This window comes from Podarcis tiliguerta (genome assembly GCF_965153285.1).
Source record: "Podarcis tiliguerta genome assembly, chromosome: 2".
Taxonomy (NCBI): domain Eukaryota; kingdom Metazoa; phylum Chordata; class Lepidosauria; order Squamata; family Lacertidae; genus Podarcis; species Podarcis tiliguerta.
In genome coordinates, this window is record NC_139535.1 from 98,257,267 (window position 1) to 98,271,713 (window position 14,447).

Sequence of the window (14,447 nt, forward strand, 5' to 3'; positions counted from 1 at the left end):
AAATACAGAAAAGCTTAGGGGTCAGAAAGTTTGAATGTGTCTTTTAGCATTCTATGCCGTTGCTCTAATACTCCTGTAGGATTCAGAAATGGTCGTTAATCATGGGCATTTTAAATGCAAAACTTTTATATCCCAAACCTCCTTAGATTTGGAGCCAAGAAATAAATAGCACCTCAATATAAAATTAAAGCAGAATTTCAACTTGCACATAGTGTATATGTATGTCTGTGGCACCAGAGATGTATTTGTAATTCATGCTAAAAATTACATGCCAGTCTATAGTACTGGAAGATTTCCTGGGTTACAAAATAAGGGATATAGTTTGCACAAGTCTAAAAATTAGCAAACTATAAACAGAAAACTGTCCAAACCTGTAATTATACCGTGTAATCCATATGTTTACAGATTCTTTCTCATCTTTTTTTACCCCTCAGGGGAATATGGATTGCGGCGAAGCTTTTTCTTCTTCCTAAAGCCCTCATTTTGGGTAAAGCGAACAAGAAATTATAAGGAATTGTATGAAAGCAGCATTAATGGAAGCTTAGAATTCAATGAGATTATTGAGCCTATATCTTCCGAATTCCAGGGAAGAGAAGCTATTAGGTATGACGGATGATGCTGAAGTTTAACCTGAACCTATTGTCAGTTACTAATTGTTTTTGCACTTAGAAAGAAACTGGCTGCGTTTGCATGAAACGATAAAGAACCTTGGCTTAATAAATAATTTTGTGTACAAGCAGCATGCACACACTTTCCGATTGCTGCAAGCAAATCAGCTCAGCCTGACATTTGAATGCAGGAGTGTTGTTCATTTCTCCCTAACAAGCAACTCTTGGTAGGCAGCCTTAAATCAAGGCTTGCTGTTGACTTTCAAATTCTGGTTCATTAGTGATAAACAAACCACACTCCTAGGTCATGTGAAGGGAAGAGGAAAGAGTTGAGTAATCCTCTGCATGTACATTATGGATTATTAAGCCAGGGTCCTTGGCTTAACATTGCAAGCAAATAGGGCTGCTGTGTGAAGTATGCATGCAGTGATAATTAATTTGTCAGTTTTATTATGCACACTCAAGAGGAGCAATGTGATAGTTTTCATATGCAAATATAGTTTGTCATTGTCCTGTGAAGTGATACTTCTGTCATTGATTATTGGCAAAGGAAAAAAAGTCCATATTGAGAAAAGACAGTGTTAATCAGTTTTGGTTCTATCAAAACATACATTGTAGACCAGTACCTGTGCAAGTGATCTGAAGCTCCATGTATTGCTTAAGATGCAAATGTTGCATGTTGCACGTACTAATATTTATTTCCTGATAAGAGTCAACAAAGGAGTCACTGCATGTGCAAATCTCTATTGCATGTTGACTAGTCAGTTTGCAATTGAGGCAAGGAAGGTCATTTTGCTATGCACTCAAAGTACTATGTCTTTGCGTAGGAACCAGCTTAGTTTCAATCAGAAGTGAGGCATATTCAATCCAATTAACCTTGTGTGCCATTTACCCATATTTTCCTTAGTTTGACAAGAAGCCAAATAGCAGAAAGTGGTATTTGTGGTTTAGAAATGCTCCATTTCATCTTTTTCACTGTATTCTGTGGTTCAGACCCCTCCTCATTGCATCCATTTCTCAAAATGTTTTATGAGAGATCAAACTCTGGAAGAAATCATAGTCAAATAATATGTTCAGGAAAAGTATGTGATACTTTCTTTCTGGGAAGAGGTTATGGCATAGTTTCCCAGGAGCATTGTACTACTTTTGAATATGAAGATCACCTTGCATTGTAAACCAAAACAGGAATATTCAAGCTAATATAAATATGTGGTACCTGCATATTCTTTGATTTTATCTTGCTTGGTAAATTTTTACCAAAATTCTGTGTTTCTTTTTGAAAATAAATTTATCTTTTCTTCTTTCAGAATCAACAATGTTCAGAAATCATATATTAAAAAGGGTGGAACTGTGGAGGCTTTGAAAAGTAAGACTTCTTAGGTTTTCAACTGTCTGCCACAAGTGTGAGCCCTTGTTCTTTAAGTGTTGCCTGTTTGTTGTTTTCTGACACTGACTATTTGCATGTCATGCTAAACCGTGGTTGAGCACAACATGCACTAGCAGAAATGAGTTTCAGCAAGACTTGGGCTTGCTCACTTCCTTCTTTTCCTCCCATATGCCTGGCAGGGTGAGTCCAGAAGATTTTGCTTTTGCTTTACCTAAATCACATCTTAACCATGGTTTAGCATGGTGTGGTCAAGGAGAAATAAACTGCACCAAATCTTAGGATTGTGCATTCCTGTTCAAACTGGGGTTCTTACTTCCAAACTCCTCTTGACCAAACCAGAGGAGGAAAATGGAGCACATGAGGCCAAGGCTCAATACAAACATGGCTAATGGGAGCAATGATATACCAGTATGCGGGTGAGTTTCTCTTTACTGACTACTCATCTGTAATCAGTAAATATCTCGATAAGGAAAAATCAGTCAAAACAAACTCAATCTGTACACAACTGTGTGTTTGGCTTTATTAAATATTAAATGTTCTGTTAATGGTGGGGTTTTTCTTAAGAGTAATTGATAGTGTATGTAGCAGTGGCTAAATACTTCCTGAAGCTTGTAGCAATACTATATAATGCCATTAATTAATCCCCTTCCTTTTTCATTTCTTATTAGGTTTATCCTTTGACATTTATGAGGGTCAGATCACAGCATTACTTGGACATAGTGGAACAGGAAAAACAACATTAATGAACATTCTTTGTGGATTGTCCCCACCTTCTGATGGTAAATATGTGCCTACCTCTGTTCTCTTTGCATTTGTCTTAAAGAGTGTTAATGGAAGAAGTCCCCTGGAAGCTTATATTTGTGGTTTTTGTTTTGAAATATGTAACCCTTGGGATGGGCTTAATGTAGGTTCTGACTCAAGACCCCACTCAGGAAACCTGAGACATTTGAATGTTTGAATAGAAGCCTTCTCTCAATACACACACACACACACACACACACGTGTGCAGGCAGTGCTATTTATTCAAATAATAGAGGATCAACAAGAGATTAACAATGTAGGGAGCAATACAAAAATATATTTTAGTCTAGTTCATTCCACTGTCTCTCAGGGTCCATCCATGCCAAAGGAAGTTTGTGCCCTTAGGTCTTACTCATGGTCAGTTAAGGGATTCGGCCCATAGATGCAGAATTTGAGAGCATCACAATACTGTACAGTCATACCTTGGTTTTCGAATTTAATCCGTTCCTGGAGTCCATTCGACTCGCGGAACAGTTCAAAAACCAAGACGCTGGACGTTCAACTTCCAAAAATTGTTCGAAAACCGGAACAATCACTTCTGGTTTTCAATTGTTTGGGAGCAAAAACATTCACGTTCAAAGGTGTTCGGCTTCCGAGGTTCCACTGTAATGAAATCCAACTAGCAGGTCACAGCAGAAAGGCTGCAGTGCAGTGGCAGCTGAGGTGTGCTGCAATAAAGAACTACAGCAGATGGTGGCACCAAGGCTTCTGTGGCTCCACAGCTGCAAACCAATAGTAAAGGTTAATTCAGCCAGTAAAGCTTAGCAATTCCTCATTTCAAGCAGTGTGCAGGAGAACAGTTCAGCTCTCTTCCAAAAGGTTCCCCCTCTCTTTGATCCGGGATGTGATCCCTGCTTTCCAGAGGTTACTTTTTGGGCATCCAGCATCACTCTTATTGAGGGTAGCTAGCTGACAAGAAGGCACAAATGGTCTTCATTAACAAGTCATTCATTAACTTATTCCAATAAAACATAGAGGGCAGCTCTAGCCAACATGCAAATGATTGTAGCATGCTGAATTTGGACACTGTGTTTTCTCTGCACTTTCTGCTTCCAACTGTTTAGTGGCATGCATTCTTTTCTCTACAGCTTCACAAATCAGTTCCAAGAGCTGTACTGTTCCTAATGTTTTCTGATTTGTGTGTGTTGATGGTAGTGCATAATATTTTTTATCGCTTTTATTTTAAAATCAAATCAGCGATGTTAGACACCTTGACTTTTGGGGGTGTTCTGCCTCAGGTTTGAGCTAGCTGCCTCTAGATATATGTTCTACGCTGGTAGCCATCACAGTGTTAACATTTTTGCTCTTGCTTTTCATGCATTAGGATTTGCATCGATTTATGGCTGTAGAGTTTCGGAAATAGATGAAATGCTAGATATAAGAAAGGTAATTGGAGTCTGCCAGCAGTCAGATATATATTTTGATGTATTAACCGTGGAAGAGAATTTATCAATAATAGCTTCGGTTAAAGGAATACCTCCCAATGATATGATACAAGAGGTGAGTGCAGGCTAATGACCATATTCCATTATGCTTTCATAAATATATTCCATTATACTACCATAATGTCTGCAAGCCATCTTGAGCCTTAAGGATAGGGATTTAACATGAAATACTTCTTGTCCTTGGTTTAAGGTCCAGAAAGTTTTACTCGATTTGGATATGCACCCCATTAAAGATAACCAAGCTAAAAAATTAAGTGGAGGACAGAAAAGAAAACTGTCGGTTGGATTTGCAGTTCTTGGAGATCCAAAGGTAAGCACCAGAAGGTCAAAACGGTTGATTGATGCAGCAATAATATGTAATTTCTTTACAAGAAATGTGTTTCTCTGCACTGCTTGTATGGTAAAGTAGTAGATGTATAGAATCAGTTACATGGCATATTTATTATGCAGATTTGTGCACCCATTCTAGTAGTTGATGAAACTAGAGATAGAAGCATCTGACTGTCTTATAGTGGCATCTCACAAAGTTAAAGGAATCCAGAAGGATGCAGATTTCAGTGTGACCCACAGGTCTAGTCTGCAAATTGGTTAAGGCGTATCTGTCTTCAAATCCTAGTTTGTTGGGTAGCTATTCCAGCTCTAGTTGAAATGGATCAAGGTAGTCCCTTCCTGTTCAGTTCTGACAAAGTGCTTGCCCATCTCTCAGTAACAACCATGCCAGAAATGTGGACAGGGCCACTGGGACAATCTAGCAGGAAATCTTTGAGCCAGATGCTTGCCTTCCTGGAGCTGTATTTCCAACTGTATGTCAAGTGTTGTTGTGGAATGGGGATGTTTTATCAGAGTTAACCACCTCTATTTACCTGCGTGCATTTTTTTAAAACCTCTGTACTACTACATTTGATTGGTCATAATATGGCTCTGTGCATTTGCCATATAGTCCTCAACTTCCAGTTACCAACATTGAGGTTGTTGGTTTAAATTTCCTCATTGTTACTGATCAGAGCCAGTTTAGCAGCTGCATATGTATTTAAGTCATATTTAAGCTGCGTATTTATTTCAGGCAATCCTACATAACACGAGGCCTGGAGGCCTATTACATCCCCTCCCTCTGAGTGTTTGAAGCCTCCTAGGATAATTCCAAGCACAGTTGTTTGCAGCTCTCTTCCCACTACTTTGTGAAAGCATCTCAGGCACTTTTATACATAACAGCAGACGGTGTGGGCTAGGGCTTCTGATCGTCTTTTCCTACATGGCTAACGCGGGTGGCGCTGTGGGTAAAAGCCTCAGCACCTAGGGCTTGCCGATCGAAAGGTTGGCGGTTCGAATCCCCGCGGCGGGGTGCGCTCCCGTTGTTCGGTCCCAGCGCCTGCCAACCTAGCAGTTTGAAAGCACTCCCGGGTGCAAGTAGATAAATAGGGACCGCTTACTAGCGGGAAGGTAAACGGCATTCCGTGTGCGGCTCTGGCTCGCCAGAGCAGCGATGTCACGCTGGCCACGTGACCCGGAAGTGTCTCTGGACAGCGCTGGCCCCCGGCCTCTTGAGTGAGATGGGCGCACAACCCTAGAGTCTGTCAAGACTGGCCCATACGGGCAGGGGTACCTTTACCTTTACCTTTATGCTGAAATGGCCTCCAGAATAACATAAGAAATGAGCTAACGATCCATTCACAGTCCATCAGAAGTGGTGATAGCACTGAAGAATGTCTATGTCACTACATCTACATTGCTCTTGGAATGGTGCCAACATTTCTCACCCAAATTTCTCCCCAGAGTTTTTGCAGTTCTTTACTAATGGAAAGATTAATGAGAATAATGCCAGAATCTCTGATGTTGTTTGATTTGTACTTCAGGACTGTGTTTCTTTTGGTAGGAATGGATTTGTCGTAATTATTATAAGGGGTGGGTGTGGGCATGTGGGTATATGAGACTTCTCAGTTTGCAGGAGCTGAACAGGATGTGTTTCATGAAGCAGAGTGTTTTAAAAATTATTTTATTTTTAGTATATTCCCAAACTACTGGGAGGCAGACTGAGACCGTGAAATAAAAACTTACAATAACAGGAGACAATATGCTTGAGGAAACAGTAGGGTTGCCATATTTCAAAAAGTAATAATCCAGACACAAAAGTTGTTGAGCTTTTTTCTTGGGATCTTATCTGGTCAAACTGTTCACATATCTGATAGAAGTGATGATAATGATAAACGATATTATTGATAAGGGATAACTGTTACTTTCAAAATGAATAGCTAGTCCATTGTTTTCCATGGCCAATATTTAGGTATTACTCTTAGATGAACCAACCGCTGGCATGGATCCATGTTCACGGCAAACAGTTTGGAACCTCCTGAAAAATGGAAAATCCACTCGAGTGACTGTGTTCAGTACCCATTTCATGGAAGAAGCAGACATTGTTGCTGGCAAGTGCAATTTGGGGGGCCTTTGTGTTAGTACCAGTTTGGTAATATGGCCAGCTTGTCGCTGTATGAACTGATATAACTGAAGGTACCTTCTGTTCTTGCTTCTAGATCGGAAAGCTGTGATTTCTCAAGGAATGCTGAAATGCCTTGGCTCCTCTCTGTTCCTTAAAACAAAATGGGGAATTGGCTACCGCTTGAGGTATCTGTAGTCTGAAAGTCTATTTCAATGTGTTCATTATTTTCCACTTTGCCTGAATTTTACAACTGATTTAAAAAACACCCAGTTTGGTTAGCTGGAAGTATAATAGCAGTGAGTAAACCTGGTAAATATGAACACTAGTTGGTTCATACTGCCTTATTTTCTTTCTTAATTATCACTACAAAGCAACTGTCACAAGGTTATAAAAAAAGCATTTGACAGAACAATTCTATGTCTATCCACTCAGAGTTCCCACTAAATTTAATACCACCTACTCCCAGGTAAGTGAGTACAGGATTGCATTCTGAATAAAATATTAAATAATAATTGGATCAAGCAGGCTTATACCTGCTAGAAATTTCAGTAACATCCACAAAGTACTGAATGGAAATATGATTGGTAGAGTTGCCCCCAAACGCCAAAACCCCCGCAGTTTTTTTATTGACTTGCTTAATATCAGGCATGAAGAAACAGGGGGTCCAGTTTGGACTGCCAAGGCATTTCCCCCAAACATTGCCAACCTGTCCATCAGCTACTATCATTGGTGATGTCAGCGGGTTGGCTGGACCTTCTTGGAAAGCCATCTCTTCAGCCTCTGAAAAGGATCAGTGTACGGTGGGCCTTCCAAGAAGAAAAAAAGAGTCTGCTACCTTTTTGCTGCTGGAGAGCAGCAGCAAAAGTGGGAGAGAGAAAATGCTGCAAAGAGCACTCAGTCTCCACTCTCCTATGCTCAGTCAGGAGCATGGATATTAATTTAAAGCAGCCATTCTTTGCAGTGGTTTCCCTCCCCCTTTAAAGTTTGCTGGAGGAACTGCAGCAAGGAGCACTGCAAGCAGAAGGGATTTTGACAAGTGGGCTGGGCAACCCATTTGTCAATCACATTATGTCATAGGGAGATGTGATTGACAACAAGATTGGCCCACCCATCTGTCAGAGTCAGCCTGCTGAAAAGAACTGGCCCTTAGAAACAAAAAAGGCCCACCTCTGGAATATATCTCAAATGTTTTTATGATTTATCTGTTAGAGTTTTAGATAATTTATGAATAAAGGTAAAGGTAAAGTATTATGGATACTTATATGTAAATTTTGTTTTTCATTTGGATTAAGAAAATAAAGTTTATATGTTAAATTGGTTTACAATATGTTATTTTTGTTACTTAAAAAACAAACAGACCATAGAGTCCCACCTTGTAAATAATAATTAAACATTGTGTGTGTTTGTTTTTCCTTAGTATGCAAATAGACAGGTACTGTAACACAGAAGGCACAGCATTTTTGATCAAGCAGCATATCCCTGGAGCCAGTTTGTTAAAGCAGACTGAAGAGCAGCTTGTGTATGCCTTACCTTTTAACGACATGGACAAATTTTCAGGTACACCTCATCTCCCCTTTGAACACTAGTGAAAATTGGAGAGCAGATGGGGAAAATAATGAAATTCATGGAAAACTAAATTGAAATGGACTTCAAGAGAAATAACATAGGTTTTGGGCCTGTTATGCAAGGGAAAGAGATGGTATTTATTGTGAAAGGGGTCAAAACACCCCAAACTATGTTGTTTGGTTTGTGTTTTGTTTTTTGTAATCTTCCTTCCTTCCTTGGCAAGCTTTTAATAAAAATTATATTGTAGCAAGGCAGTTCCCAGAAAACAACAAAAAATCCTCAATTTCAGACACATTTTTGACACTCTGATAAATGAAGGAAAACATTCACCTTTTGTTTCATGTGACTTTGAACTGTTACGCTATATGCAATCGTTAAACAATAGTGGCACCAAAGGGCTTTTTTGTTGTTACACTCAATGGCAAACAGAAATAAGGCAACATAATTGCAAGAAATGTAATAGCTATAAAGCTCAGTGGGAGAGAATAAACTTTGCATGCAGAAATCTCTGGCACCACCAGGTATGTCTGGGAAAGACTTGTGTCTGAAGCCCTGGAGACCCACTGTCATCGTAGACCAGCAGACAGACATAATACACCCATCCAGATACCTAATTTGGCACTCAAGGCAGGCTATTTTTCTCTAAACCACTCTCGCCTGTTCCACCCCTCATGCCATATATGATATGCAGTCATAGAATCGTAGTGTGTGTGGAGGGGTGTCATCTAATTCAATCCCCTACAGTGCAAGAGTCATAGTTTAAGGAATCCCTGACAGATGGCCATCCAAGTTCTGTTAAAAAAATTCCAGCGAAGGAGAGTCCGCCCACCTCCGGAAGTAGTCAATTCTACTGTCAAACAGCTCTTGCCATCAGAAAGTTATTCCTAATGTTTAGTCAAAGTCTCCTTGAAGATCTTTGAGGGAAGGTAAAGCTGCAACTCCCTGCTGAAATTGTTTGCAGGCACTTGCAAAGCCCAGTTTGTTTGCCTGCATGGTTTGATTACATCACGGTGATGTCAGGTGATTGACCCGTCAGCAATCCCATCCATCAGCAATGCATCCAATCCCTGCTGTAGGTAGGGATTGATCAATGGTATAAGACAGCTTCCTATATTTCTATTTCCAAGCAGTAGCTCGGCAGCGGCTGCTGCTGTTGCTGTTGCTACTATTACCACATCTATTCCTGCTTCTTCTTCTTCTAGCACTGTTTGCTGATCTAGACATGCATTCCCATTTGGGTGTTATTTCTTACGGCGTTTCCATGACTACCTTGGAGGATGTGTTCCTCAAGCTGGAAGTTGAAGCTGAAATTAACCACACAGGTGAGAATCAATGACAGTACTTCCTGTAGTACATTACAGAACAATGATTTGGTGGCGGGGGATAAATTCTAAGTTGCCTAACCTGTTACCCTCCTTAGATTTCAGTGCATTTAACTCGGAGCAAGCTGAAGATGAAATGGATGCAAAATCTATGGATGAGTTAGAGCAAAGCCTGCTAATGCTATCTGAGACAAAATCGTGTGTACTAAGCAATAAGTCTCTTTGGAAAAAACAGGTCTCTACTCTGGCAAAAGTTCATTTTCTTAATTTCAAACGTGACATCAAATCACTCACAGAAGTGTAAGCATCTTGGCTTTCTGTTTCTTAGTCCAAAATGTATGAGAGTCAGAAACGGAAATAGGTTAAAAGGTTAAAACAGACCGCAGCCCAGAGTAAAGACTGCATCTCAGATTGGTGCCTTGTGTTGCAACACCTGATAGGGAAATAGTGAGTACAGCATGTGTGTGCGTGGAGGAATTGCTATTGAGTCTCTTCATTGCTTCCTATGCTGCACACATGTAAGCAGCACGCAGCATCATTGTGGAGAGTGGAAGGTCTGTGTAGTTTTCCCTTATCTCTTAGTGCAAGTTAAATTTGGGACTCAAATAACTGCTGTTGTTGTTGTTGTTTAGTCGTTTATTCGTGTTCGACTCTTCGTGACCCCATGGACCAGAGCACGCCAGGCTCTTCCACTGCCTCCCGCAGTTTGGTCAAACTCATGCTGGTAGTTTTGAGAACACTGTCCAACCATCTTGTCCTCTGTCGTCCCCTTCTCCTTGTGCCCTCCATCTTTCCCAAATAGCTCAATTTTTTCTCAAATAGCTAGCATCCAGAAAAGAGAGAGAGAGAGAGCGTACATATGTCCATGCATGCTTGAGAAACACAAGGGAGATGTATGCATGCCTCCTAATCCCTATCATGTTCTAGTGTGCCAAGGAGAAGCCTGGAGATAGTTGGGGCTTAAGTGTGTTCATTCAGCCTTATTAGATTAGATTATTTCTGCCCCACCTCACCTTTGCCAGGAATATCTGTGTGAATACTTAATGCGCTTCAAGAGGGCAGCTTGCCACATCCTGAAAAAATGTTTGGAAAGAAGTTCCAGTGAGGAAGTGGTAAATTTCAATCTGTGCACATTATTTACAAGGATAGAGGTGTTTGAAAAGAAATTGCATCATCAAACATCACATTTGGCTGCAAGTTTTCTTACCTAAGGCTTACACATGAACTTCAGGAAACTTTTCCGTCTTATGTTTTAACGATCCAAAAGAGAAGGAGCCCACGGAAGGAAAATAAGTGATTGCATTCATGTCATGCTCCAAGAGGGACAGATTGCTATTGCTTGAGACTGGGGGCTTATCCACATTTACCTTTCCTCTCTTTCAAGGCATGATCTGTGCGTTAAAGCTGCAGGTCTGAGCACCGTTTTTGTTTTTAATCCTCTGGAGCTTTCCCCACGCAAACCTGCTCTTTAAAGCTCCACTGGAGCAAGCGTCAATGTGTGGAAAACTCAACTTGACATTGGCTCTGCTTGAGCACTAAATAATGGGTTTTCATGGGGAAAGCTCTAGGACAAAATAAAAAATAAAACACAAGCACAGACCTGTGCCTCGAAAGAGCAGGGAAAAGGTAAGTGTGGGTAAGCCCTCTGACTATAATGCTAGTTTTTCAATAACACTCCCTGCCCCTTAACCTTTCTGAACTTTTTAAATACTACACAAGGTGCCTTAGATATCATACTCAAGGACTGCTGTCTCAGTGTAGCTGTTTACAGGCTTGTACTTTTAGTATGTGGATGAGTGAAATCATTATTTAATGACTTGTCATCCAGAGCAGGGATTGCAGCCAATTTTACCAGTGGATACAGTTTTAAGGGTATTCTTCCAGAGAATGCTTGAGCAGGTCAACCCTTGTTCTGATCTAGCAAGGTCCTTCCCTTTGTTACTGCGAAAGAGTACATGCTTGTCATCCTCAAGTTATTTTGAATATGTGTTTTGTATTGAATAAACTTAAGACAGATTGGTGTTTCCAGTAAAACAATGCAAAATCACTTAGAGATTTAACAAAAATTAAAAAGTATACAGATTGTGTTAAATTAAATAAAGAAATACTATGGATGATGGCTGTTCAGTCTACCTCTGCTCTGAAGGTCACCATTCTTTACACTAATTTGTACCAGCTTTACGTGTACTTTTTTCTTATTCTTTCAGGTTTTTGCTATTAACAGTGTTCCTTGGTGTTGAGATTTATATGTTCAATATGTATCGGCAATACTTCAAAGATGCAGTGGTTCCTGTTACGTTTTCTCCAGACTTATACTTTCTTAAACCAAATGAAACTCTTCATAAATACAAAAGCAGTCTCCTTGTTCAGAACTTCACTGGTAAGTTACTTTTCAATTTATTTGCTTTTATTCATTATTTTATTTTATTTTTACTGTATGACATACAGTAGGAATAAATTAAAAGTGTAATTAAGTTTAACAGCAATCAGTGTAATGAATGGTTAGCTTGAAGACAGGTAGAAAAATCAGCCCTCTGGCAAGTCTGGTTTGATTCCCCCACCCCATTCAATCACAAATTGAATTTAAAGATATGTTTCTAGAATTGTATCTGGCCAACTTCATGGAACAGACTTTAAATAGTTTGATTTTTTACCAAAAAGCTGAAAGCTTTACAGCAGCATCAGTTAGTAGGCAGGGTATAAATATTTAAAAATAGATCAATAAAATAAGCAACATTATTTCATAATTATAGTAATTACATGACAGCACAGTTTGTGTGTGTGTGTGTGTGTGAGAGAGAGAGAGAGAGAGAGAGAATATATACACGTATTGTCAGTGCTTCAAGAGTATTGATCTCCGTCATGCACAAAGCAGACCCACTCAAATAATTAACTTTCATTTATTTCAACGTGTCGGGTCTGAGTATGACTTAATTGGAATTCACCCTAAAACTCTAAGGATATTTTGATGTTTATACGGGACTTCTGGAGAACATGAGCCTTCTTTTTTGCTGCAATACCAGTGCCAACTCTAAATGTTCAATAATATTATGTATCTTTGGCATAGCAGGGAATGGGAAAACTCTTTTCATGCAAGGAATCTTTGTGCCTGTGAGACTAACCTTTCAACTTTCTTTATTGTCTCAACCTAGGATCAGACATTGATGACATCATCAGCTCTCTTATAAGCCAGAATGTACACACAGAAATATTCAATGGCAGTGATTATGTATCAGTTGCTCCCCACAATGGAGCATTAAATGTATCTCATGCAGGCAAGGTGAGAAGAAATGCAGGTTAAATATATTGGGTCTATGTGGGCATTGGTTCTGTTTGCTGGCAGGGAGTTGGGGTGCAAAATGAATTTTTTCCCCAAGTGGGATAGGGGAGGTTTTGAAATTTGAAGAGGGAGCTCGACTTAGAAACAGGGCGGTAGGTCTTTTTCCTTTTTCCTCACTGTCAGTCTTGGTGGCAGCAGCAGTGGCAAGATCAAAGCTCACAGAGTTTTCTTTAATAGCTCACATGTCATTTCCTTTCTCCCAGACTGCCCTGGTGTTGTTCCAGCAGCACATAAAGTGCCAGGGGGAAGGAACGGTGGCACTAGAGATTTTCGCTGATTATGCTCTTCTTCTTGTTGTTGTTTTCAGAACTACATCTTTACAGCTGCTTTTAACTGCACCATGAAACACTCTTTACCAGTTATGATGAATATCATTAGCAATCTGTATCTGCACAATTTAAATGTCACAGAAAACATCCATGTCTGGAGTAGTTCGTTCTTCCAAGTGAGTAAATGCAAAGTCCAAAAAAAAGTTCTTGTAAAATGAAGTTGCATTCCAATTTGTGACAAGTTGGCCTTTGTGTACATTGGATTGCATGACTTGTGATCTCCAAAACCAAACACGTCTTAATTGCCATGTGTTGTGGTCTCCCAGGTATTCCCTGTTTTGCAGCCCTAGTCAGGCTGCAAAACAGATTTATTTATTAGTATTAGTTTTCAAACTTTTATTGTACTGTCTTTCAAAAGAATTAAAAATGCAAAAACCTTTAAACTAAATATAGCAAAAACAGACTGATTTATCAAGCCACAGTTAGACACCCCCCCTAAAAAAACCCCTTAAAATTATATTTCACCTTGGGTTTTTTCCCCTTTGTATTCTAATATTGCAATCTGTTATTTTGCAGAAAATTACTGACAGAGGTTTCATAATGGTGCTGGTTGTTCAAGCTTTGACAGTAGGAGTCACAATAACTGGATTGCCATCATATTTTTCCATGGACAATGCAGAAAACCACAGGGTAACTTTGTATTAGAACATACTTTTTTAAAAAAAGCAATGTGAAATGTCCTATACATTGGTTCAACACAGTGATTCCTCAGACCAAATTCCTCAGAGGGAAAATCAGGAGTCACCATAGTTATTCCCTTGCCACCTATTTGGCATCATAACTTATTTTAACTGATTTCATACATTGCAGTGAATCAATTCAGGGCAGATATGGTTGTACGTAAAAGTGTTCAAATAGAATAAGGAAATAGCAGCAATATTTATAACTCCTCTGTTCAATCACGCGGGTTGCAATTCGGCGCTTCTGCGCAGATGCGACTGCCAAAACCCGGAAGTAACCAGTTCCAGGACTTCTGGGTTTTGGCAGTCCGTAACCTGAAAAAACAGGGACGCGGGTGGCGCTGTGGGTTAAAGCCTCAGCGCCTAGGGCTTGCCGATCGAAAGGTCGGCGGTTCGAATCCCCGCGGCGGGGTGCGCTCCCGCTGTTTGGTCCCAGCGCCTGTCAACCTAGCAGTTCGAAAGCACTCTCGGGTGCAAGTAGATAAATAGGGACCGCTTACTAGCGGGAAGGTAAACAGCGTTTCCGTGTGCGGCT

General features: G+C 40.0%; 1 protein-coding gene and 1 long non-coding RNA gene across 16 annotated transcripts in view; both read left to right on the forward strand.

Annotated features, from left to right (window-relative positions):
* The window catches only part of LOC310671378 (cholesterol transporter ABCA5-like), a 52,511-nt gene that overhangs the window by 19,973 nt on the left and 18,091 nt on the right, over nt 1-14,447 (forward strand). For all 15 annotated transcript variants that reach the window (XM_083427259.1, XM_083427258.1, XM_083427257.1 and 12 more), the window contains 14 exons: nt 435-603; nt 1,916-1,974; nt 2,664-2,774; nt 4,121-4,296; nt 4,432-4,551; nt 6,523-6,661; nt 6,770-6,860; nt 8,093-8,232; nt 9,444-9,563; nt 9,662-9,863; nt 11,771-11,943; nt 12,716-12,843; nt 13,211-13,348; nt 13,749-13,862. In XM_083427259.1, the coding sequence (XP_083283385.1) occupies nt 435-603; nt 1,916-1,974; nt 2,664-2,774; nt 4,121-4,296; nt 4,432-4,551; nt 6,523-6,661; nt 6,770-6,860; nt 8,093-8,232; nt 9,444-9,563; nt 9,662-9,863; nt 11,771-11,943; nt 12,716-12,843; nt 13,211-13,348; nt 13,749-13,862 (1,880 nt within the window). The remainder of the gene's footprint in view (nt 1-434; nt 604-1,915; nt 1,975-2,663; nt 2,775-4,120; nt 4,297-4,431; nt 4,552-6,522; nt 6,662-6,769; nt 6,861-8,092; nt 8,233-9,443; nt 9,564-9,661; nt 9,864-11,770; nt 11,944-12,715; nt 12,844-13,210; nt 13,349-13,748; nt 13,863-14,447) is intronic.
* On the forward strand, nt 9,873-11,636 carry LOC310671842. The gene is made up of 2 exons (XR_014508249.1): nt 9,873-10,186; nt 10,404-11,636. It is a non-coding gene; the product is annotated as an uncharacterized lncRNA (long non-coding RNA).